The sequence below is a fragment of the Capricornis sumatraensis genome, chromosome 21 (genome assembly GCF_032405125.1).
Source record: "Capricornis sumatraensis isolate serow.1 chromosome 21, serow.2, whole genome shotgun sequence".
In the NCBI taxonomy this organism is placed as follows: domain Eukaryota; kingdom Metazoa; phylum Chordata; class Mammalia; order Artiodactyla; family Bovidae; genus Capricornis; species Capricornis sumatraensis.
In genome coordinates, this window is record NC_091089.1 from 23536874 (window position 1) to 23563907 (window position 27034).

The 27034-nt window shown below is 44.7% G+C and overlaps 1 protein-coding gene across 2 annotated transcripts in view; it reads right to left on the reverse strand.

Moving 5' to 3' along the window:
• The window catches only part of FHOD3 (formin homology 2 domain containing 3), a 529299-nt gene that overhangs the window by 440381 nt on the left and 61884 nt on the right, over positions 1–27034 (reverse strand). For both annotated transcript variants that reach the window (XM_068993855.1, XM_068993854.1), the window contains exons 2-3: positions 26199–26305; positions 8158–8222 (exon numbers count right to left, since the gene is read on the reverse strand). In XM_068993855.1, coding sequence (XP_068849956.1) covers positions 8158–8222; positions 26199–26305 — 172 coding nt within the window. The remainder of the gene's footprint in view (positions 1–8157; positions 8223–26198; positions 26306–27034) is intronic.

Here is a 27034-nt window from a genome sequence, read left to right on the forward strand (position 1 = left end):
TGAGGGCAGAAGGAGAAGAGGGCATCAGAGGATGAGATGGCTGGATGGCATCGCCGATGCAATGGGCATGAACTTGGGCAAACTTCAGGATATGATGACAGGAAGAGGCCTGGTGTGCTGCAGTCCACGGGATCACAGAGAGTCGGACATGACTGGGCGACTCAACAACAAACAAGCTCCAATTTAGCAGAGTTCTTCTCAAACTAATCTTCTTTGTAACATTTTACAACTTTTTAAATACTTGTAGCTACATTATCTAACTTTAAGATGGTTATTAAGATCACCACTGAATCCGAAGTGGAGCCTTTTTTGAAGACTAGGAAGTGCCTGAAGTGTTGAATGCACACCTAGCATCACACCTCCGCCCACAAAGACTGCCCCGGGTTCTTGCAAAGTGGACTCCCTTCCTGTCCACACCATCACAGTCCAGTTACTAGAATACAGACAAAGCATGTCACCTCTGGGTGTAATTAACAACAGAAGCTGTTCTTCTTTTCAGTGATGATAACAAGATTTTAATTATATGAGCTTTTTTCATTTTCTCCTCTGCTCAGTTCAATTCAGTCGCTCAGTCATGTCTGACTCTTTGCAACTCAGGATTCCCTGTCCATCACCAACTCCTGGTGCTTGCTCAAACTCATGTCCATCGAATCGGTGATGTCGTCCAACCATCTCATCCTCTGTTATATCCTTCTCCTCCTGCCTTTAATCTTTCCCAGCACCAGGGTCTTTTCCAGTGAATCAGTTCTTTGCACCAGGTGGCCAAAGTATTGGAGTTTCAGCTTCAGCATCAGTCCTTCCAATGAATATTCAGGACTGATTTCTTTTAGGATGGACTTCTTGGATCTCCTTTCACTCCAAGGGGCTCTCAAAGAGTCTTTTCCAGCACCACAGTTCAAAAGCATCAATTCTTTGGCACTCAGCTTTCTTTATGATCCAACTCTTACATCCATACATGACTACTGGAAAAAACCATAGCTTGTACTAGACAGACCTTTGTCAGCAAAGTAACTTCTTTGCTTTTTAATATGCTATCTAGGTTTGTCATAGCTTTTTTCCCCAAGGAACAAGCTATTCTGTCGCTATTACTCTACTATATAAACTTAAGACCAACAGCACTTATAACAGATCCCCCAACCTCTTTTTTTCCCTTCAAATTAAAGCTTAAATATTTTTAGGTTTAAAATATTTTAAATATTTTAAAGGCTACATATTTTGCTGAACTACTAATGTTTTGCAAGTGCTTCCTTTTATAAGTTAAAATACCTCCCATTTGGTATTTCTAACACAACAGAAATCAGTAAAATGCCCAAAGAATCTCCTTCCCTAGAAATCTGTTGTCTTCAAGTCTCTCAGCAAGACCTGAAAAGTACACAAGTGTTCACCCAATTCTTAGCAGGACCTTTGCAAGCCATCCATCGTTTTCAGCTCCTAAGTCCTCTGGATATCAATGTCTCTAGAAACTGGAGACAAAGCACTTGTTTTCTGACATACAGTCTTATTGATCCATGATAAAAATGAGGTTGTCTCTTCATGGGGACAGACACTGGTGCAAAGAGCCAGGAACTAGAATTTGCATTACACTCCACCATCAGGTCAGACCTGGGAGCGGAAAGCATTGATAGAAAGATCAGTCTTGAAGAAATCAAAAGCACAGCGATTTCCTTACCAGGAGTTGTTTCCTGGATAGAAGTAAGGTTCTACTGGACAGCAACTTTGGAGTCTAACTGCCAGCATGTGGTTTGAACTTGTCTTGTACCATCTGCTACAGGTGTCTCCACCAATACGACTACATTTTTCAGTGTCAATTTTTTGTCGCCACTGGCTAGAATTTCACTATACTGTGCTTAGTACAAATGCAAGGAGATCCAGCCAGTCCATTCTGAAGGAGATCAGCCCTGGGATTTCTTTGGAGGGAATGATGCTGAAGCTGAAACTCCAATACTTTGGCCACCTCATGCGAAGAGTTGACTCATTGGAAAAGACTCTGATGCTGGGAGGGATTGGGGGCAGGAGGAGAAGGGGACGACCCAGGATGAGATGGCTGGATGGCATCACGGACTCGATGGACGTGAGTCTGGGTGAACTCCGGGATTTGGTGATGGACAGGGAGGCCTGGCGTGCTGCGATTCACGGGGTCACAGAGTCGGACACGACTGAGCGACTGAACTGAACTGAACTGTGCTTAGTCACTCAGTCATGTCCAACTCTTTTGTGACCCCATGGTCTGCAGCCTGCCAGGCTCTTCTGTCCATGGGGATTCTCTAGGCAAGAACACTGGAGTGGGTTGCCATGCCCTCCTCCAGGGGATCTTTCCAACCCAGGGACTGAACCCAGGACTCCCACATTGCAGGCAGATTCTTTTCTCTGAATCACCAGGGAAGAATTTCACTAGAACAATGCAAACAAACACAAGGTAACGGTTACAAGGCAATATTCAAATTCCATCATCCAACATCCAGAGATCCTTAGAGAGGAGAGGTAACACAGTCCTACCGAGGCAATGAATTTATCATTTAAAAAAGGAAAAGTCTTGGGGGGGCAGTAGAGAGCACAAAGATGAAACAGCTGCCGTAAGACACCCTGATACATCTGCTTTTCTTGCCTGGGCTTCAATTCACATTTGCCCACAACCATATTTCCTCTCTGGATGCCTCCTAATTTCCATAGCTGACGTGAGTTTCCAGCTGCATCTGGAAGGTTCTTGTGTTCTCTCATAGGTTTGTGTCTCCTTTTCTTTATTCACCCCCACATATATGTTTACTCGTGTGTCTGAAGGTGGTAGAGCAATCCTTTAATCTCTTGTTGTTATTTTAATTTTGGGCAATAAATCCTTGCTGATCCTCTAAGTCTATAGTATTTATGACAGATATGTTGTTTGACAACCTGGTGGTATGTTTCACCTCCTTCCCATATCCCTTCTTCCTTTTTATTTTTGGGTGGGGGGGGGGCATATCTGTCACTCACTATGTGACCATAAGGCATCTTAGAGGCAGGCAGCCCCCAGAGAGCATGAAGAGAGTAAACAAGCCGATATCCCCCAGCCCCAGACCCAATGGCCTTCTAGACACATGAACATTTCGTGAGGTCTGTCATCTGGGAGCTGAGACAGATTAATAGGAAACAGATGATAAGAAGTGTTTAATCTGATTAACCCAAAGAGCTTGTCTTTACCTAGAGAGCAGAACTCTGGGCAAAATGGGTCACAGACTTATTGTAAAAGGGAGGAAGTCTAAACCAAAAAACAAAACAGTCACTGGAAGTCTCCTTCTGCAAAGGGAGTGTCAGGATTTCGAAGGAAGCCCTCTTGCTTGCACTAACAGGCATAAGAAGAAAGAACCTGGGCAAGGGAAGTGTTGGTGGTGGCCACGCTCACGGGCCACAGCTCCATCCCCACTCTCTGCACAGGAAGCCCAGGGCCCTCTACACTGTAGCCAGAGGGGGTTCAGACACTGGACCAGGGCTACACCTCACCAAGAGCCCCACACCACACACTCACACACCACCTCCATCACCACCAGTGAAAGCCGGCACTGAGACAGTATCCCTCCCAAGAAGACTGCACTCAGCCTCAGGATCCTTCTCAATACCGTGCCCCAGGGAGCCACCGCCTCTCCATCCGTTGGCATGTGAGCCAAATCGCTGCAGTCACTTTTGCTCTAGAAGGTTCTTCTTGAAGAAACACTCCACTGTCATTTAGCTCTCTGCTGTAACAGAGTAACACAAAGCATGCAGCTGCACAGAGCAGCTCGTGAGAGGAAAACAGTCTGCAAACATTTTGGTGCTTTGTTCTGCTGATGTTTCAGTTGCTGAGAAATGACTCTTCTGCATCAGTGGATGAAACAGCCTTTCCTTACGCTGTTTTCGTATCCTTGTGGGCTCCCTCGGTGGCTCAGTGGTAAAGAATTCACCTGCCAATGCAGGAGACACAGGCTTGAGCCCTGGTCTGGGAAGATCCTACAGGCCGGGGAGCAGCTAAGCCTGTGCTCCACAACTACTGAGCCTGTGCTCCAGAGCCCATGCTCTGCAACAAGAGAAGCCACCGCGCACCACAACTAGAGAAGAAGCCCACGCAACACTGAATACCCAGTACAGCCAAAATAAGCAAACAAATAAATCGGCTTTATCCTTGTGATTTGACCTTTAATGAGAGATGAAACTAAGCTCGTGGAGAGCTTAATCACTTCTGCCACCTTGCCAGCTTCTGCCGACCTCACCTCTCTCTTATGGGCAGCCTTTGTCATCTCAGAGGTTTGGGGAAACATGCTCTACAAGGTCTAAAGACCCTTCACATGGGTTGTTCCTCCCGACTGCAAGTGTAAATGGCACCTTGGAATCTTCAGCCAATTTTGTATCCTTTTAACTCTAGCTGGATACTTGAAAGTGTCAGCCTTATGGGTCCCAGAGAATCAATCAACAGGGTTTACTTGCTTGATGAGAAGACAGGGTTTGCTTCAGAAAACTGAAGCACAGAGGTCTGAAATCAAACACAATGCCTCCAAAGACAGCCCATAGAAGACTTGCAGATATTAACTTCAGGATCCTAACGACTTCAAACCTTACTTCTTTTTAACTCTCAATTCCTTCCTTCCCCCACAGTTCTTCCACTCCTTTTCTCTGCATGATAAGAGTTAGTCATCAGGGCTGGTTGGCCCTCTGAACATTTTTCCAGCTTCTGGCAATAGGATCACTTGCTGGGACCAGAAAAGTTGTTTTCTCTAGCTAACCTCATTAAATGCAGACTTCACATGCCTCTCATAGATTTTTTTTTTTAACTTTGTTAAGTGCATCTCTACAATTTGACCACTATCTTTTTGAGGGACTGAAACTAGAAGACGGCAAAGGCATACGGTGTTTGCTACTTTATGTTACATCAAGCGGTCATACTAAAAATGTGCAAAGTAATACAGTGGCGAGGAGTCCAGAGGTACAAAGAGCATGGGGCCTCTCTACGTACCAAAAACTCATTCCAGCTTCCTGCTGTGCTATCAGCAAAGACCCCTGTCTCAGCTGCTAGCTGGGACCATCACAGCAGTGCCCCGTGGCTTTCATTTCTCATGAGGTTTGCTCGGTTGCTAATCGTGAAGGCTCCACTCCACTCTCATCCCAAAGGGTACAGAGTTCCAACATTAACACAGAATTCCAAAGGCATGTTACCTCCAATTCATCAACAAGCAGTCCTGGATTCTAAACATTCCCATACTTAGTAAAAACAGAGGTGAAGGAGAAAAGAATTAGGGTGAAGAAAACAGGACTTTGGAGAAATTCATTTGACAGCATTTTAAGCCCACTGGCCTACGGGGACCCTGGATCCTTCCAGTCCAATCGTGCAGTGGGAAGGAAAGCTTTGGGGGGAGCTGCAGATGGTGCTAGACTGACAGCAGCCACTATCCCACGCCTGTAATCATTCAACCAGTTCTGAGATGGGGAAGAGGGGAAGTGATCTTGAAAAAGAACAGGGATTCAACTAACTGATGTGAAAAGGGTTTTTTCCCTCTGTCATGTTTCCCTTTGCCATTTCAACTTAAGATTGTTCCAGGTTTGGTTGTCTTTTTTTAATCCCAAAGAAATCTCACCTAATATTTCCATTTGGAAAGGGGAAAACTATGCCACAATGGCAGCTGGTACACCACACATAGGATGCGTTCATTCCTTTGTATAGACATAAACCAAAGGATAATACTTGGTATTGCGCTGTTAAATCTATTTCAGATCTGGTCAATAACAGGAAACGGAAGGACAAAGAGGGTTTTTTAACACAAAGAAGAAACTTTGCCTTCTTGGGTATTGATGGTAATTCACACAGTCAAATCTTCTCATTTAATATACTCAGGCCTGAGGTAATTAATGGTGAAAAGCGCTTAAAGCAGAAAGTCTTTTAAAAATGACACATACGCACCTTAAGACTCTTAACTTGCAGCCATGGTGACTGACTGTCAGTTTCTCTGGGATGAGACACAGCTGGTTGCAGGCACACTGCTCAGGAGATGCACCTGCCCATCATTTAGGGCCATGACCTTTCTTTGAGTAAAGGTCTAGTGGGACTCCCCGTGGACTTTCTTTCATGAGCCACTCACATAATACAGTCTCTGATGCCCAATCTCAGTGTCTTTGAAGTAGAGCAAGTACTGAAGATACTTACAAAGACCAGAATCCTTCTGGATTTTTATAACACTACACCTTTTATGGTTATCACAACCCACTCACATTGACAAGAAATGCTGTTATAGTAAGGAATTTTGAACAGTTTTCAATGTACTCAAGGCAGTGACTTTGTATACTCATACTTAATCAGTTTATAAAGTGTTCACGTCCCATTTAATTATATAATTCTAATAGCAAGTACAACTGGCATAAGCAGGTTTGGGAACAAACACACTGATCCTGTCAGCACCCAGTTCTACCCTTTGAGCAGGAAGACCTGGGTGTCTGGGGAGACAGCAGGCTGGGCTGGACTGGCTGCTGGGGTTCCGTTGCCATGGGGATGAGATGTGTGTTTACATGTATCACCCAGGACTATGGAACAATACATCAGTTAATGCAGTCAGTAACATGAAAGCCAGCTAGCTAGAAAAATCCTGTATTTAAAACATTTTAAGAGTATAGTGCAAATAAGTGAATTTTCTTAAAACAAGTTAGCCCATTAGGACTTTGATCTAGCCTGTTTTAATGTAAATCTCCTTTCCAGTCCCTTACTCTTCCTGGGAAATACCAATTCATATTCATGTCCCAAATTTGACTGGATATCTGCTATATTTCAACCAGTATTCAGTACTTGTTGTATTCAGCACACTGTATGCATCTGGCTTTGTTCTAGGTTCAGGACAAGGGTCAGAAGGGAGTTTATCCAAAGTCATAGATCACAAGACTTTTCTACAGGTAGACATGATTTACACACAGAAAATAACTGGAAAAACTATAAAGCAGGTAATCAAGGAAGTAAATGATTAAATACAATCAAGTGTCCGCGCATATTTTAAGGTCACTCAGTGCTACCGGCAGTTGAAAAGCAGGGTCAGTGCTGAAGATCCCACAGATTTCTCTCACTTCATTTTCAACAAGATCACGAACCCTCCCAACACACTGACCCTCCAGCTCCTGAGGTTTTTGTGTCAGCTGTACAATTACTCATCAACCACAGGGTCAGACAAAGGTTGTTCCTCAAGACACTCACAGCCTCACCCACTTAACCCCAAATGAAACAGAATTACCCAGATTCCCCTCCACGCCAGCTGCTCCCTCACCCCATCCCTGGGTCTCCAACAGGAAAGCAGGGAGGAGGAGGAGGGACTGGAAATGGTTCCTTCCACTGCCCCCATGCACGCCACACTCCAGGTGTAGACTGGGCCTCGAAGAATGACAGATGCTCTCCTAATTAGAGGCCTGAATTAAGACCTTGACACATATTAAATAAATGCAAACTGACTCAGATGTGGAAAACTTCTATCCATAAGGCAAAATTTAGGTCCTCTCTTTTTCTTTTTAGGCTACGTACTTGCCTCAACTTGGCCCAGGGCCAGGAGGAAACCTCCCCATGGAGTCTGTCTGCTTAACATAAATTACCGCTCTCGTTGCCATTCAGCCCACGTGGACAGTGGAGAAACCAGCGGGTCCGGGAAAATCAATAGCTGCAGGAATAGGCGCTGGTGAGGTTTCTTACGTGACCACAGGCAGGCCATCTGAACCACAAATAATCTGCTCAACATCAACTGCTATGCATCCACGTGTGGCCCATCCTATACTGACCTGAGATTTCCATTTCAATCGCCTGAAGCCACAGGCCAGGGGATTGCAGAGAGTCACCAGGAGGCACATGAAGGTCACTTCAGCTGGTTGGAGGTTCACCCTGGCACAGCCCCATGAAGAACCTCATCTCTCCCCACATTGACAAAAAGAATCTCATCAACAATCCATCTTACCTCCAGCTCTACTCACCAGCCAAACAGCAAAGAAAGCCAGAATGAAGGAGGTAGCTTTCAAAAACAACTGCCAGAAACTGCTTCCCTAAAAACTCTAACCATCTGTGCTAGGGGCTAACCCAAGCATAGAGAGCTTAAGAGTGAATACTGCATTTTATTCCCAGAAGTGGCATCAGTTATCACAAGTGTAATCGCCGAGGGCAGATGGCAAGCACCCCCTTCTGCAGATGTCACTCACCAATGCAGGCATGGACCCTCACAGACAGCTGTGTCCTTAGGATGATGCTGTGCTTCTTGCCCCGCCTAATGGAGACAGGAGACAGAACATTTATTGGCATCAGAGGGGTTGGCAAGGTGACCCTACCTGCTGTCAATCAACCTGATGGTTCAGACATGCCCACCTGGAGGGGCCCCAGATAAGCAGAAACCCACAGTGAGTAACTATCTATCCTGAAATACTGTGATGTCACAGGACTTTACGGAAAATAAAACAATGAAGTTTGACTCTGTTAGACTGGCACAGGCATTTCATTGCCAAACCTGGTCTGCTCCACAGAATCACGTGTACTCATGCCTGACCATGTTGGGAAGTTTTTAAAATCTGTGCCCATCAACTGAAATCCCTGGAATGTAACAGCACAAATCTGCTTGATCATTCCCATGGCTACTTTTACATGTTTTCGGATATAGAGGAAGGACACACTTAGTGGGGCAATCAGAAAGAACTGATTTGCTGTGTGACAATTCAAGACACATTTTTTTTCTCTATTGCTCCAACAGGAAGGCAGGGTCCAGTAAAGACAGTGTGTAAGCTGTTTGTCATTAGGATGTCAATTTACACGGCACCTTGCCGCACCTTTGCTTCCTTTTCACTTCATTTCTTACCGAGGAAGATATAGGATGCCCCCACCTCCTGTTCTCCTTCCACAAAGGCTCAGCCCACTCTCATAGAGGAAAACTAAAGCCCAGAGCACATAAGATACATGGGGAGCATATGAGTTCTGTCTTCCTGGTGTAGAAAAGGCTTTGAGCTTTGGGAAAACAGAGGGAAGCCAGGTTAAACAGAGCCAGGAACCATCCCAGGAGTGGGTAATCAGCTCGGTGTCTCAGTAGCTGAGTTCCCTCCCCATCACTCTGCAGGCCACGCTCAGCCCTCCCCCTCAGGGCTCCGTGTATAACAGAGTCTCACAGTGCTTTCCTGCTTCCTGGTTTTGTGGTTGCGCTGGAAGACAAGGGCACATAAATCTTGCCAGAGCACATGATACTATATATATGAAGTCACAGGAATTACAGTACCAGATCATATGTTTTACTCTTGAGACCAGATAAGAGGGGAAAGCATGGTTTCAAAAAAAAGGGTTTTTTTATTCTTTTAAAGGAGAAAAGAAAATCACTCATATGGTCCTACAAAACATGGAGCAGCCTCTATCCGGCAGCTCCTCGTAGGCACAGAGTCTTCACTCACAGTCCCTTCAAATGCCCACAAGTCCTTCCTTTTAGCTTTTGCTATGTGCAAGTTACCAGTCTTGAGTTTACAAATATACAACACTCGACCTATCTTCAAAGACAAGTTTGAGATTCCTATAAACACAAGACTTCTTCGAAACTTATCTTCTTCATGCACAAAAAATCTTTTTCTCTCTTGACAGTCCTTTACAAGTGAGCTTTCCCATTTTGTAATTTTCTTGTTTCTAGTTATAGCCTTTTCTTTTCCACCTGGAGAACTTCCTGTAGCATTTGTTTTTATGATTTATTTTTAATTGGAGGAAAATTATTTCACAATATTGTGTTGGTTTCTGCTATTCATCAACATGAATCAGCCATAAGTATACATATGTCCAGGCTTCCCAGGTGGCTCAGTGGTAAAGAACCTGCCTGCAACGCAGGAGCCACAGGAGATGTGGGTTCGATCCTTGGGTCAGGAAGAGGACAGAAGAACCTGGCAGGCTATGGTCCATAGCGTCACAAAGAGTCAGACACAACTGAAGTGACTTAGCACGCACGGATGCATACTTATGTCCCCACCCTCTTGAACCTCTTCCCACCTCCTACCCCATTCCACTGCTCCAGGTTATCACAAAGCATCAGATTTGAGCTCCATGCCTGGTACACCAAATTCCCATTGGCTATCTATTTTATATATGATCATGTATATGTTTCAATGCTACTATCTCAATTTGCATTTGTTTTAAAGCTGGTTTGGTGATGTTGAGTTCTTTGAGCTTTTGCTTGTCAGTAAAGCTTTTGGTTTCTCCCATGAAATCTGAAGAGAGCCTTACTAGGTAGAGTATTCTTGTTTAGGTTTTTCCCTCTCATCGTGCAGCTCCCTTCTTGCTTGCAGAGTTTCTGCTGAAAAGTCAGCTGATAACCTTATGGGGATTGCCATGGATGTTACTTGTTGCTTTTAATAGTTTTCCTTGCCTTTAACTGTTGTCCACTTGATTACTCTGTGTCTCAGCATCTTCCTCCTTGGGTTTATCCTGCCTGGGACTCTCTGTGCTTTCTGGACTTAGGTGACTGTTTCCCTTCTCATGTCAGGAAGTTTTCAGCTATTATCTCTTCAACTATTTTCTCAGGTCCATTCTCTTCTCCTTCTGAGACCCCTATACTGCAAATGTTGGTGCATCTGATGTTGTCCCAGAGGTCTCTGAGACTGTCCTCATTTCTTTTTATTCATTATTCTGTTCTCTGGCAGTGATTTCCACCATTCCATCTTCCAGCTCACTGATTCATTCTTCTGCTTCACTTATTCTGCTTTTTATTCCTTCTAGTAAGGCAAAGGCACCCCACTCCAGTACTCTTGCCTGGAAAATCCCATGGATGGAGGAGCCTGGTGGGCTACAGTCCATGGGGTCGCTAAGAGTCAGACACGACTGAGTGATGTCACTTTCACTTATCACTTTCATGCATTGGAGAAGGAAATGGCAACCCACTCCAGTACTCTTGCCTGGAGAATCCCAGGGACGGGGGAGCCTGGTGGACTGCCATCTGTGGGGTCGCACAGAGTCGGACACGACTGGAGTGACTTAGCAGCAGCAGCAGCAGCAGCGTATTTTTTACTAAAATTATTGTATTCTTCAACTCTACTTGGTTGTCCTTTATATTTTCTAACTCTTTGTTAAAAACTTGTAACGTCTAGCTCTGTACGTCCGTTGGTTCCCTGAGTTCTTGGATCACTTTTACAACAACTACGCTGAACTCTTTTCTCTTGTACACTGCCTATTTCCATTTCATTTAATTGTTCTTCTGGGGGTTTATCCTGACCCTTCATCTGGAACATATTCCTTTCCCATTTGATTTTATTTAAATTTCTCTAGGCATTCCTAGTGATGACACTCCTTCCATGCCTATGGTCATACTAGGAAGAAAGATCCCATTAAGTGCATTGAACTGAGTTGCTGAACAGCCTTTTGCGTGAACTACCAGGAAAGGTGGGGTGGGAACAGCAGTCACCAGGCATGCAGTCTCCCCAAGGCTGAGATGGGGCAGAACTGAGAGCAGCAACCAGTGAACCCCTGAAAAAGGCCAGACCCTAACTACTGGAAACAGCAAACCCAAAGTTCTCTAACCTGGAAGATTTTTTGTAACTCATGTTACCAGCACTTATAAGTCAAAAATAAATGAACGACAGACAAAATACATGCTTGAGAAGCCCAGAGAGGAGGAAGCACAGGATGGCAGGAGAAAATAGTTCAGAATTCCTCAGGAGTTCTGGAGAAGCTCAGAAGGGCCCATTGAGAGCCCCTACTTTTATCTTCAGACAACTGCAAAGCTTCATTTGGAGGAGGTGTTTCAGTTTTCCCACAGAATTCTCCAGTCCCAAGGTCAGAAGGGACCCAGGCACCTGTATGAGAACTAGAACAGTCTTTCTGAGGAAGCCACTAGCCCACCATTCTGGCTGTGCCATCTTTTCTGTGCTCGTACGTTGAGAAAACAGGCAATTAGATTGGTAAAGTTAAACCCGAAGGGAATTTAACAGAGCAAAGAACAAAAAAGGCCTATATATTTTTAAGTTGTCTTTATCTCTTATAAATCCTCTGTCTCAATATTGCCACCTCCTTCCCTGTCTGTCCCTTTGCACAGAATCCAATGATGGAAGAAATCTGAGTGGAATTTGAGACTAAATTCCAAGGGGCTATGGAAGCCCCTCAACGGGGGATGAGGGCCAGATCCCAGGAGTCCATGGCAAAGGAGAGGGGCTGCCAAGGCAGAGCCCATGGGGTGGTGAGTGCACCCAGGTCCACAAACGTTGTCCTTCATCTCCCCCCACCCCAACTTTCTCCCACCTTTGGAGTGGGTACCACTGCTGTGCCCATTGTACAGACAGAGAAGCAAAGCTTGTAGTAATAAAGTAACCTGCATAAAGTCACGTGACTGATGGAAACAGACCTGGGCTGACAGCAGAGTGCCTGACTCCACCATCATTCACATCATCTTGCCGTTTGCTGTACAAGTATCTCACTCGATAACCTTCTCCAGCATTTACTAAGGATAAAAAGTGTCCCAGGTTTTTTAAGGAACTGGTTTAACCTCAACACTAAAATCTAACAGAAAAGGACACAAAAAATTAAGATGGAAATATCTTTTTTAAAAAATTGACAAACCAAAACATAAAATATGTAAATATAATAAAACAGGACCAAATAAAGTTTAATCCTAAGAATTCAAGAATTACGTGATGTCCATGTTTCACTTATCTACATCAAATATCAATGTATAGACAACATCCATCAAAAGGTCTCTTAAATTTGGTAGCTTCCCTCCTCCCACCACTGTATTTTGTAATTGGGTAATGCTGATTGTTATGCATTTCTTTTACATATGCCATCTTGCTGCTATTATTGACTCTAAAAATCTTTTCGCTGATTCATTTAGCTTCTTTTAGAGAAATACTCACTTCATCCATTTAAAAATAATCAGTTTATCCCCACTGTTCTAGTAAATATGCCTTCTGTTTTGCAGCTGAAATTTTCAGAGGAAAATTAAATAATCATGGGTATGCTTTCCCCTCTCCCCAGTGGGATACTATGTCAGTCTGGGTTCAGCAAATAATAATCATAATAGTTGTTAACATTTTTGGAATGCTTATCATGTGCCAGATGAAGTTCCAACTACTTTATACAGATTTAGTCTTCAGAAAACTCCTATGAAGTAGGTAATATGATTGCCATTTTGAAAGTCAGGAAATTGTGGCCCAGAAGAGTTATGCAACATAGCTGAAGTCACATAAATAGTGACAGAGCTCAAACCCAACCCAGGCAGCCTGACCCCAGAGTCTGTATGCCTACCACCTCCCTGATGCTGCCTCCCAGCTGGGCGTGCCCTCATCCTTTCCCTCACTCCACACATGTTCACTGGTGACTAGTGTGTGCTGGACTCTGTCTCAGATCCACAAAGGACCATCTGTCTCAAGACAGCAACATATAAATCCTGCCCATGAGCCTGCCATGCATATTCTGGACTCAAGACTGCAACCTCAACTCTTACCTGAATTTCCAGCCTGCTGGCCCACTCTACAAATTTCAACTTGCCCATCTCCAAAATGGTATGAGCCAATTCCTTGAAATAAATCTCTCCTGACAGACTAGCTATATTAGACTAGATGGATAGGCATATCTTACTGGTTCTATTTCTCTGGGAAACCCTAATTAACACAAACTCTGGTATCTGCCTTCATAGAGCTTCCATGTTCCAAAACTTAAACTCATTGAGAATCTGTCAAGGCCTGTTCATCATAAGTACGTTAGTGGTCTTTTTCTCCCTGATACAGGCTTATTGGATCAGTATCATAGCTGCCTCTCCTTCCAAGTTTGCCTGTTTGCAGCAGAGTGAAATGGGAGTGCATCAGTTACCAGAATCTGGTGACCAAGAGGCAAAGGCAGTTTCACTTGACCTAAAGCTCCCCAGGGAGATTCAGATTCCATTCCTATCAGCACAGCCACTGCCAGAGAAACATCACAGGCCTCAGGGAGCAGCCACGCCAGTCAGCCGCCCACACCCAAGGCCAGTGGCACCCAAGTGATGAGAGAACTGAAACAGACATTCAGTCGGAGGAGACGTCAGCCAAAGTACATGTGCCAGGGTCATGATGGCACTACCACTGAAGGAACTTCCCGCAAACTTCCTGCTTTCTCAGAATACAGGAGCTTCTGCAATAATGTCTATGGCCTCGGGAAGATCTGGTTTAACCAAATAAGTCTCGCAGAAACCCATGTGTTTCAGTCCTATCCCTGTCTCTCAAGAAAACATTTTTGTAAGAAAACGTATAAAGTCTTTGCAATGTAAGAACAAGTGCTTACATTATTCTCTTGCACTCAAGAGAATGGAGCTGCATGGAGCCAAAGGCTCGAAGACTTTTCTCTTGTAGTCAACAGCAGAATCAATGCTGCCAGATATTTCTCCACTGAACTAAGCTATGATTTCAGTCAAGAGTAGAAAACACACATTGGACAATGCAGCAGAAGCAGAGACAAGGGCCCCCCAGCAGTTGCCTCAGGATAAGCTTCTTCTTAGTAAGCTTCTGAACCTCTGAGACTCAGCCAGTGCTCAGTTTGGAGGATGGAAGAAAGATTTAATGCACTCATCAGTGAGTTAAAGAGTAGTACTAGGGAAGATTAGTTTCCTCAGAAGCTCAAAGTCCAAGAGAGCTGGTTGTCACTGCATTTATCTCTGGATACATTCTGGTCTCCCCTAGGAGATAGTAGAGGTGAAAAGAATAAACTCTGAAGCCAGCTGCATGATCCTGGACAAGCTATTTAGCCTCTATGAGGCTCAGCTTCCTTGTCTGCAATATAGGGTAATATTATGCTTTGGTAACATATCTAACTTGCCAGAAAATTTGGAAAACTCAGCAGTGGCCACAGGACTGGAAAAGGTCAGTTTCCATTCCAATCCCAAAGAAAGGCAATGCCAAAGAATGCTCAAACTACCGCACAATTGTACTCATCTCACACACTAGCAAAGTAATGCTCAAAATTCTCCAAGCCAGGCTTCAACATTACATGAACTGTGAACTTCCAGATGATCAAGCTGGATTTAGAAAAGGTAGAGGAACCAGAGATCAAATTGCCAAAATTCGTTGGCTCACTGAAAAAGTGAGAGAATTCCAGAAAAACATCTATTTCTGCTTTATTGACTATGCCAAAGCCTTTGACTGTATGGATCACAATAAACTGTGGAAAATTCTGAAAGAGATGGGAATACCAGACCACTTGTCCTGCCTCCTGAGAAATCTGTATGCAGGTCAGGAAGCAACAGTTAGAACTGGACATGGAACAACAGATAAGAGTACAACAAGGCTGTATACCGTCACCCTGCATATTTAACTTATGTGCAGAGTACATCATGCGAAATACCAGGCTGGATGAAGCACAAGCTGGAATCAAGATTGCCAGGAGAAATATCAATAACCTCAGCTATGTAGATGATACCACCCTTATGGCAGAAAGTGAAGAGGAACTAAAGAGCCTCTTGATGAAAGTGAAAGAGGACAGTGAAAAAGCTGGCTTAAAACTCCACATTCAAAAAAAGAAGATCATGGCATCTGGTCCCATCACTTCATGGCAAAAAGATGGGGAAACAATGGAAACAGTGAGAGAGATTATTTTCTTGGGCTCCAAAATTACTGCAGAGGGTGACTGCAGCCATGAAATTAAAAGATGCTTGCTCCTGGGAAGAAAAGCTATGACCAACCTAGACAGCATATTAAAAACCACAGACATTACTTTGCCAACAAAGGTCTGTCTAGTCAAAGCTATGGTTTTTCCAGTAGTCATGTGTGGATGTGAGAGCTGGACCATAAAGAAAGCTGAGCGCCAAAGATGCTTTTGAACTGCGGTGTTGGAGAAGACTGTTAAGAGTCCCTTGGACAGCAAGGAGATCCAACCAGTCAATCCTAGAGGAAGTCAGTCCCGAATATTCACTGGAAGGACTGATGCTGAAGCTGAAGCTGAAGCTCTAATACTTTGGTCACCTGATGTGAAGAACTGACTCACTGGAAAAGACTGATGCTGGGAAAGACTGAAGACAGGAGGAAAAGCGGATGACAAAGGATGAGATGGTTGATGACATCACCAACTCTATGGACATGAGTTTGAGCAAGTTCCAGGAGTTGGTGATGGACAGGGAGGCTTGGCTTGCAGTCCATGGGGTCACAAACAGTCGGACACGACTAAGTGACTGAATTGAACTGAACTGACTGAAGCCCACAGTTCATGATCATGAACCTAAGTTTTGGCCAGTGCCATGCGAGGGAAAGCTATGTGCCCAAGGAATGGACATGCACTCCGTCTGTCCATTTCCATCTTTCTGGAAGCTAGGATATGGATGAAAAGGGAAAAGCTGAAGCAACACCTTTAGACACAGAGGTGGAATTCTCATTGTGAGGATGAATGGCTCCTCTACCAGTCCCAAGAAAGACTATCTATAGTTGGACACTTACACAGGAAAGAAATTTTTACCTTTATACATAAACTGCCATAATTTGGAATCTCTTGTTTATATCACAGAAAACTGTACTGTATTCAACATATGACTTCCTGGCTTGATGTGATGCTGGTGGGAGAGCAGCCACATTGTAACTACAATGAAGCATGAAAGATGAGAGCTTTAGCACCAGGATGACCCAGCAGAAAGATAAAAGAAGCCTGGGTTCCTAAGAGCATCTTGTAGTCAATTTATTACCCTTAAAATGGCTTAATTACCAAAACTTTTTTAAAAACAGACTTGGGACTTCCCAGTGGTCCAGCGGTTAAGAATCTGTGCTTCCGCTGCACGGGGCACGGATTTGATCTCCGGCTGGAGAACTAAGATTCCACAGGCCACATGGTGCTGCTCTCCCAAAAATAAAAATAATTAAATGTTAATTTTTTTAAATAGACTTCAAATTTTAGAGAAGTTTTTGGTTTTCAACTCCCTCCAAAAGATCACCCCCAATCTCTCTGGGCCTTGATGTTTCTCACCTGAGTCCCAGGCCAATATTTCTCACCTGGCCACCCTGCAACTTGAGGGAGGCTTGGGACATAATCCCAGATTAACAAGTCTCCCCCTCCCCAAATTGCCCCCCGTAACCTTCCTACTTCTCTAAGTAGTCCACCATCTGGATACCATCCACCTAGTGGCATGGGTCCATTTCTTCTCCTGTTTCCCTCCCTCAAGAAGCGTCATATCTACAGGTTCCTTCACTGGCCCAGGCCCCCGGCCACCTGCCTTCCTTGACCACCAGGTTCAGACCCGTTAGGTCACTCCCTTCCCCGCTCACAGTGGGCCACACTGACCGCAGCCTCCCTGCTCTGTCACTGGAGGGGTTCTGGGAGGGCTCCCTCTTTGCAGGTTAGTTTTCTTCTGAGTCCATCCCACACCAGAAAGCCCAGCACCCACCTGGATGCCCTTATTCCTACGGTCACCATGTTTGGCCCATCGCACAATGTGGCATTTGAGGGGACTTAGAGCCAGGCCAGTTCCACTGTCCACTCGGCACGAAAGCTCACTTGTCTTGTCCGAGCACTTCTAAGTGGCTTTCTCCCAGGGTAATTGGAGGCTCTGCTCTAGCACTGATCCAGAGCAGGTGTGCAGGGGCTTCTGGGCTGCCCTGCTCAGCTCAGCACTGAACCCACCCTCCCAATTCATCCACATAACCAGAGCAGGGCTGATGGTCTGCAGTCTGACCCTTGCACTGAGAAGACGCAAGACCCTTAACTCTTTGGTGATTTGCCAAGAGAACCTCAGACAACAACATACCTATACTCCCGGCTTAAGAGGAAAAGTGGGGGGAAACCCTTCACTGCGTCCCACCCACACCTTTAACCAGAATCTCTCTTTTGTTAAAGTTTTTTGTTTGTGGTTTGGTTTGGTTTGATGAGTCCTGCAGGTTTTTAGATTTAGGTTTAAAATGTATTTTAGTGATTTCCCTTCCTACCAGGTCCAGATGCCAGGGAAACTTTGACAGAGATGTCACAGGTTAACTTTTGTATCAGACAGTAAGGAGGGAAAATGGCTTCTTATTCCTTCCAGCTTGACATTTTGAAAAGTAAGGAACTCTTTGAGTATCCGATGAAAGGCCATGAGACCCTTCTCCACCCCAAAACCCTGCACACCCAACAAACTGCAGACATCTCAGGGGTTCCTGGACCCCTGCTACACACATGGATCCTTGGGGCTCACATGCTGCAGGCTGAGAAGCTGGGTTTCTAAGAATCAAACAAGAGCTCTCCCCAAACTCCTCCGCATCCCCCAAGCATGGGGGCTTGCCGGGTGCGGTGGGGGCCCACCTACCCCTGTGGATGGGCTTCCTCACAGCCCTTCCCACCCCTAGGTCTCACATCCTTCATTTCTGAGGATCACACTGCACTCTCCCCAACCCCACTCCACAGGGTCTCATCTCATCTGACCTTCCCACCCCTACAGTGCTGTGGGCACAGGATGAGAAAACCGAGCAAGAAGCGCTGTCTCAGCGCTGACCCTCTAGTGAAGGCCTGAGGGGAGTCCAGAGAAGCACAGATGAGTGTCCAAGGTTCCTCTAGGTCAGGAGCACCTGGGGACATGCTCAACAACCATGCAGGTCCCTCCAGCGTCCCTGAAGCCCGGGGCTTCTCAGGACCACTCACAGGTCTACCGCACCCTGATCTGCGGCCCTCGCTACCTTGGCAAAATCCCACCCTCTCACCTTCAGGCTAACCTCCAACCCCGCTTCTCTGTGACAGCCCCCTATGTGCCTTTGCTTTCAGAAGCAGGGAGGGTGGGACTAAGCAATAAGGTCCAGGGCTGGGGGGTTGGGGGAGGCAGAATCTGGGCCACCTCTGCCCCACGGGCAAGGCTCCAGCCTTGGTTTTCTAAACAATGAGCTCTCCCCGTGAGAGCTCTGCATAGACCCCATCCCATCCTAAAACCCAATGACTCCCGTATCAGTGCATGATCTCAAATTACGACTGTAACTACCCAACATCCAAGGGGCAGTGGCTGCACGAGCGCAAGAGGGCCTAGAGGAGCTATCCCACATTGAAGGTCAGGAAGGGCAGCGGTGAGGAGATACCCCTCATCCAAGGTAAGGAGCAGCAGCTGTGCTTTGCTGGAGCAGCCGTGAAGAGATACCCCACACCCAAGGTAAGAGAAACCCAAGTAAGATGGTAGGTGCTGCAAGAGGGCATCAGAGGGCAGACACACTGAAACCATACTCACAGAAAACTAGTCAATCTAATCACACTAGGACCACAGCCTTGTCTAACTCAATGAAACTAAGCCATGCCCGCGAGGCAACCCAAGACAGGTGGGTCATGGTGGAGATGTTTGACGGAATGTGGTCCACTGGAGAAGGGAATGGCAAACCACTTCAGTATTCTTGCCTTGAGAACCCCATGAACAGTATGAAAAGGCAAAACAGTAGGATACTGAAAGAGGAACTCCCCAGGTCGGTAGGTGCCCAATGTGCTACTGGAGATCAGTGGAGAAATAACTCCAGAAAGAGTGAAGGGATGGAGCCAAACCAAAAACAATACCCAGCTGTGGATGTGACTGGTGATAGAAGCAAGATCCAATGCTGTAAAGAGCAATATTGCATAGGAACCTGGAATGTCAGGTCCATGAATCAAGGCAAATTGGAAGTGGTCAAACAAGAGATGGCAAGAGTGAATGTTGACATTCTAGGAATCAGTGAACTAAAATGGACTGGAATGGGTGAATTTAACTCAGATGACCATTATATCTACTACTGCAGGCAGGAATCCCTCAGAAGAAATGGAGTAGCCATCATGGTCAACAAAAGAGTCCGAAATGCAGTACTTGGATGCAATCTCAAAAATGACAGAATGATTTCTGTTCGTTTCCAAGGCAAACCATTCAATATAACAGTAATCCAAGTCTATGCCCCAACCAGTAATGCTGAAGAAGCTGAAGTTGAACAGTTTTATGAAGACCTACAAGACCTTTTAGAACTAACACCCAAAAAAGATGTCCTTTTCATTATAGGGGACTGGAATGCAAAAGTAGGAAGTCAAGAGACACCTGGAGTAACAGGTAAATTTGGCCTTGGAATGCGGAATGAAGCAGGGAAAAGACTAATAAGAGTTTTGCCAAGAAAATGCACTGGTCAAGCAAACACCCTCTTCCAACAACACAAGAGAAGACTCTGCACATGGACATCACCAGATGGTCAACACCGAAATCAGATTGATTATATTCTTTGCAGCCAAAGATGGAGAAGCTTTATACAGTGAACAAAAACAAGACCAGGAGCTGACTGTGGCTCAGATCATGAACTCCTTATTACCAAATTCAGACTCAAATTGAAGAAAGTAGGGAAAACTGCTAGACCATTCAGATATGACCTAAATCAAATCCCTTATGATTATACAGTGGAAGTGAGAAATAGATTTAAGGGCCTAGATCTGATAGATAGAGTGCCTGATGAACTATGGAATGAAGTTCGTGACATTGTACAGGAGACAGGAATCAAGACCATCCCCATGGAAAAGAAATGCAAAAAAGCAAAATGGCTGTCTGGGGAGGCATTACAAATAGCTGTGAAAAGAAGAGAGGCGAAAAGGAAAAAAGGAGAAAAGGAAAGATATAAGGATCTGAATGCAGAGTTCCAAAGAATAGCAAGAAGAGATAAGAAAGCCTTCCTCAATGATCAATGCAAAAAAATAGAGGAAAACAACAGGATGGGAAAGACTAGAGATCTCTTCAAGAAAATTAGAGATACCAAGGGAATATTTCATGCAAAGATGGGCTCAATAAAGGACAGAAATGGTATGGACCTAATAGAAGCAGAAGATATTAAGAAGAGGTGGCAAGAATACACAGAAGAACTGTACAAAAAAGATCTTCACGACCCAGATAATCATGATGGTGTGATCACTCATCTAGAGCCAGACATCCTGGAATGTGAAGTCAAGTGGGCCTTAGAAAGCATCACTATGAACAAAGCTAGTGGAGGTGATGGAATTCCAGTTGAGCTGTTTCAAATCCTGAAAGATGATGCTGTGAAAGTGCTGAACTCAATATACCAGCAAATTTGGAAAACTCAGCAGTGGCCACAGGACTGGAAAAGGTCAGTTTTCATTCCAATCCCAAAGAAAGGAAATGCCAAAGAATGCTCAAACTACCACACAATTGCACTCATCTCACATGCTAGTAAAGTAATGCTCAAAATTCTCCAACCCAGGCTTCAACGATATGTGAACCATGAACTTCCTGATGTTCAAGCTGGTTTTAGAAAAGGCAGAGGAACCAGAGATCAAATTGCCAACATCTGCTGGATCATGGAAAAAGCAAGAGAGTTCAGAAAAATATCTATTTCTGCTTAATTGACTATGCCAAAGCCTTTGACTGTGTGGATCACAAGAAACTGTGGAAAATTCTGAAAGAGATGGAAATACCAGAGCACCTGACCTGCCTCTTGAGAAATCTGTATGCAGGTCAGGAAGCAACAGTTAGAACTGGACATGGAACTACAGACTGGTTCCAAATAGGAAAAGGAGTATGTCAAGGCTGTATATTGTCACCCTGCTTATTTTACTTATATGCAGAGTACATCATGAGAAACGCTGGACTGGAAGAAGCACCAGCTGGAACCAAGATTGCCAGGAGAAATATCAATAACCTCAGATATGCAGATGACACCACCCTTACGGCAGAAAGTGAAGAGGAACTAAAAAGCCTCTTGATGAAAGTAAAAGAGGAGAGTGAAAAAGTTGGCTTAAAGCTCAACATTCAGAAAACGAAGATCATGGCATCTGGTCCCATCACTTCATGGGAAATAGATGGGGGAACAGTGGAAACAGTGTCAGACTTTATTTTGGGGGGCCCCAAAATCACTGCAGATGGTGACTGCAGCCATGAAATTAAAAGACGCTTACTCCTTGGAAGAAAAGTTATGACCAACCTAGATAGTATATTCAAAAACAGAGACATTACTTTACCGACTAAAGTCCATCTAGTCAAGGCTATGGTTTTTCCTGTGGTCATGTATGGATGTGAGAGTTGGACTGTGAAGAAGGCTGAGCACCGAAGAATTGATGCTTTTGAACTGTGGTGTCAGAGAAGACTCTTGAGAATCCCATGGACTGCAAGGAGATCCAACCAGCCCATTCTAAAGGAGATCTGCCCTGGAATTTCTTTGGAAGGAATGATGCTAAAGCTGAAACTCCAGTACTTTGGCCACCTCATGCGAAGAGTTGACTCACTGCAACAGACTGATGCTGGGAGGGATTGGGGGCAGGAGGAGAAGGGAACGACAGAGGATGAGATGGCTGGATGGCATCACCAACTCGATGGACGTGAGTCTGAGTGAACTCCGGGAGATGGTGATGGACAGGGAGGCCTGGCGTGCTGCAGTTCATGGGGTCACAAAGAGTCGGACATGACTAAGCAACTGAACTGAACTGAACTGAAAGCTACTAGCTTTGGGTCTGTCTTACATGCTGGGAACCAGCTTAATGGTTTAGGTTCATCATCATATTTTACCTCACAACAAACCAAGCAGGCAGTATGATGGTTATATTATAATCATAATATGATTATTGCATATATTATAATATCCCCACTTACAAGGAAACCAAGGTTCAGAGAGGTAAAGTAGCATTCCCACAGTCACACAGCCCTGAGGTTAACTGCAAGGCTCACGCCCCTAACTACTGTGCACAGCTGCTCTTTACACTCTCCTCAGGCCCTGAGACTCTGTTGGGGATGCTGCTGATACAAGGAGGGAAATGGGAGTGGGTAACTGTGTCCTCATTTTATAAATAAATTTTATAAACTCTCATCAGAGGTAGAGTGACTTGGCCCATGTCACACAATGGCAGGGTCGGGAATCACTACCCAGGGGCTTCGGTTTCCACTGCCCCCTGCTGTGCCTACTCACTTCACTGGCTTTGGAAGGCAATAAAAAGACCTGGCTTTACTCTGCTAGCATGATAATTGTTTTGTTCTTGTACTTTTGAAGGTCTTTCTCCTCTTCTCCAACTAGCTATACAGTCTGAGTGATCATTATAAACAAGGGATAAGTTAAATTTTAGTCTTGGCAGAAAAGAGCAGGGTAATGGACAAGAACAAAGAAACCAGCTCCTCCAGCAAGAAAAACTGATTCTGAACACACACAACCAACACCACTACCGTCTCCACACAGCCTGACACCCATCTTAATTAAGTGGCCATACTGTGAGCAGGTATTTTCCTATAATTTAACAACAACAACAAAAAAGAAACAGAATGGCTTCATTTGCCCTTTTCACGCTTCACCAGGGCAATTCTTAACCAGGAGGAAATTATATTTTAACTCCTGTTTGAGGGAGGCATGAGCTCTCAGGCACACAGACTCTGCCAAATGCAAGCTTCTAAGAAAAGACCCAGGAGGGCCACTCAGCGCAAGTGTTCCTGCAGATGCACCCAGACACCTCCCTCCTGTGCACGAAGCCTCCACCATCACGCTGCTTCCAGCCAGCGCCCAGTAACTCACCACAGGCCACCAGCGTTCACGGATGTGCTCAGGACCCGGGGCTCAGCAGAGTGACCCGGCAATGCCAGGACAGCACCATCCTGGCCTGTCTTCTGCAGCCCAGGCCAGGCCCAGGGGCTCTCCCAACCAGAGACCAGGAGAGGTGGCTTCTTCACACTCTTCCAGATAAACAGGAAGGTCATCCTGGATATGTTCCAGAGGATAAAGGCTGAATCCCACAAATGAAGACTATTTCAGATAGAAACCCCATTCTGGAGTGGGTTTGGGACCCAGCAGTCAAACATGCAGCTACCCGACCTCCTCTGGGCCACCTCCTCCCTCCCCAGTGTTTGCAGTTTCCCATGTTGTGAGTGCCGCCTTCTCATCTTGCCATAACTTGTTTCCCTGGCACCCCATGCCCTGAGGGTGCAGAAATGTGGTCAAGGCTGCCCCTGTCAAATGGACCCATGGTCAGGTAATGGCTCAGAAGGGAACAAAGTGGGAGGGTTAGCCCCAGGGTCTGCTCTACGGGGCTTGCAGCAGGCTCCCTGGCTCTCTAGGCATGACTGCAAAGAAGCTGGCATCTGAACACCATGTTTATAATATGAGCTGTAGCCTCAGGGCCAGGGGATGGAGCCACCCTGCAGAGGGTGCCGCTCCAGCTACAGATAGTTAATTAGCCTGGAACTGAGGAAGTCCTCGGGTACCAATGTACATCTTCAGGAGAACCTGAAATGTATTTTCCAGGAGCTCCTGGGATGGCAGAGGAGCACGGACTTGGGAACCAGTCACACCTACGGTCAAACGTTGCTCCACCTCCTACCAGCTCTGCCTCCCTGGATGTGTGATTGAACTCCTGGCCCTCAGTTGTTTCAAATGAAACATGGAGGTGAGAAAATCCAATCCCATGTTTGTGCCTATTAAGGAAATGAACCAGTAAACACACATGTCATGAATAAGGTTCCTAACACAGTGGTTGGCATAACAGTGTTAGCTATAAACACTTTTTTCCAAGCTGTCATTTCCAAACTAGCCATGTTTTGATAAGAAAGAAAAATATCAGACAGGTCATGCTTTTCAAGCACAACAGCACTAGGGACATGTTTCAAATTGGCAATGATCTACTCATAACACTCCTGAGATCTATTTGATCAGTGAAACATGAAGTCATCCCATTAGACTGTCATGCAACCTAACGCTGACATCTTACATAAAAGAATGCCGTTGTCAAATACTTGGTAAAAACCATAGCAAAGGAATTTCCCCCAAATCTTTCAGTCTTAATGATGTAATTTTATAAAATGATGATGAGCAGAATTTGATGTGACTTAATGGAGATATCCCTCATGTGTGTACAGCCTATGGCATTTCCCAGGTCTTTCAAGGCTTCTGAATCCACTCAGGAGACAGGAAGGGCATCCTGAGAGAGCTTGACTGGGTTCCAACCAAGGACCCTGATCTCAGCGCCCAACCGCATGACACTCAGGAATCCATTCTGGGCTCCTCTGTTCACCTGGCTCCTACTATACCCTAAGTGCCTCTAATGTGTTGAGAAAATGCAGGCTGGACATGCAGGCAGGCCCAGTTCTGATCTAGTAGAATTTTAGCAGCACAGAAGAGGAATAATTAAGGGGACCATTAGTGGGGAAAGGACCATAATTTGTGATAGGTATTAAAGCAGAGGAAACTCAGAAAGTCATCAATATATTCTGGTGTCAGATAGGAAAGCAGCACCAAGAAGGCTCCCACTTTTCCTCATTTTCTGAGCCATTCATGAAAATCAGATAATAGTCATTTGACTGCAGTACATTTTTAACTCAGGAAAGATTGCCTCAAAAGAATTTTTGAAGAGATTCCTGAATAGCAGGCAAAGATGGATGGGCATTATTTGAAAAGGAAGAGGGAGCCTTTGAAGGTTTCTAAGGAGGAAGGTGATAAAGTCAGAGAGAGACTTGGTTCTGGATGAATGAGGAGTAGAAACGGAGGTCAGGGGGCACCCAAAGTGTATTCCGATAACCTAATAAATACATAATAGTATTTTACAAATATTAATGTCTTGGTTTGGGCAAATTTGCATTGGTTATGTAATATGTTAACATCATGGGAAGCTGGGTAAAGGGTTATTTGGAAAATGTCAGTGCTTTACTCTCAACTCTTCTGGGGGTTAAAAATCATTTTGACATGAAAAGTTAAAAAAAAATCTGAAAGAGAATAAAGCAATCACTTGAAAAAATAATCTAATAAATATAGGAATGGCTAATTGTATGGGTATATTCCTACAGTGGCTTTGCTTTTTGTATATATTTCTGACTTTTTATATGAATTGCTTTATTCAGATTCACAGCAATCAGAAATACTAAGCAATTCTAGATACAAGCAATTCTAGATACAGGCTAAAAGTAACTTGATATTAGCTAACATAAATAATAATAATTTTTTCCACTAATGAGTTTAAAAGATGATACACTATAAAATGACCTAAAGGGGCATCTGCCAAAAAACTAAATATCCAGTAGTTACCATTAAAAACAATGTACAGAATAGTTGTCAATCCACTAAAATCTGGAAAATATTAATTTAACTACATTTGGTTTAAAAAGAAATTTTGAATGTAAATATCACATGCTTAATTAAACTACACCAGAAATTCTCAACCCCTGAGTAGCCTTACCAAGAAGAGCTACTCAAATTCTAAGAGTCTGCAGTTACTAATGGTGAGTCCTTTTGTGTGACTGTGAGTGAGACAAGGTGAAAGCTATGGTGATTTCTCCAAAATATTTGAAGGCCTCAATGAAGCCCCATTTTGTGGAGGGTCGGGACCAGCTGGCAGGGACAGCAGTCACTCTTACCCAGCGTCATCCTGGAAGCCTTCTAACTCGTCCCGTTGCTCGGCCAGGGTGGCCTCCAAGTCCAGGTAAGTACCATTGTGGGAGAGCTGCAGGGTGCAGTCGTCCAGCTGCAAGAGAAAGAGCCTGTTAAGCCCGGCCTGCTCCTGCGGTGGGGACTGGAACCCAGAAATCACTTCCTGTTGCCTTTGTGTGTTTTCTGAAATCAACCATTATCTGGAATTTCCCTGGTGGTCCAGGGGCTAGGACTCCACACTCCCAATGCAGCGGGCTGAGGTTCGATCCCTGGTCAGGGAACTAGATCCCATATGCCACAACTAAAGATCCCCCATGTCACAACTAAGACCCAGCAGAGCCAAACTGATCAATCAATATTTTAAAATAAATCAATAAAACCATGCATTATCCCAAAATCTGGACCCTAATGGGAGAGGTAGCATGTTCATATAAACAGATTGGAAGCAAACTGCGTAACAGGTAGACAGAAATCATACCCACTACATGAATGACATTGACAGGACCTATAAGACGTGGCCAGGAGAGGAAAGGCACTGGGCCAATGTCACCTTTCACTCTCAGGGGCCTGGAAGGAGCCATGGATTTGGAGAGTGGAAACTAAGACGCCAATGGGACCATGGATTGAGAGACACAGAGTTTAAAAGGCAAATTTGGTAGAGAAAACATGCTGTTTCCTTTGACTCAGTGAGGAGCCTACTTGCTCAGATTGTATGGTCAGGTTTGCTCCATTATAATTAACAGTTGATCAATAAACATTTTTACAAATGAACAAAAAGAAACATTCTTCATCTGAATGGCAATATGTTCAAACTACAACTCAC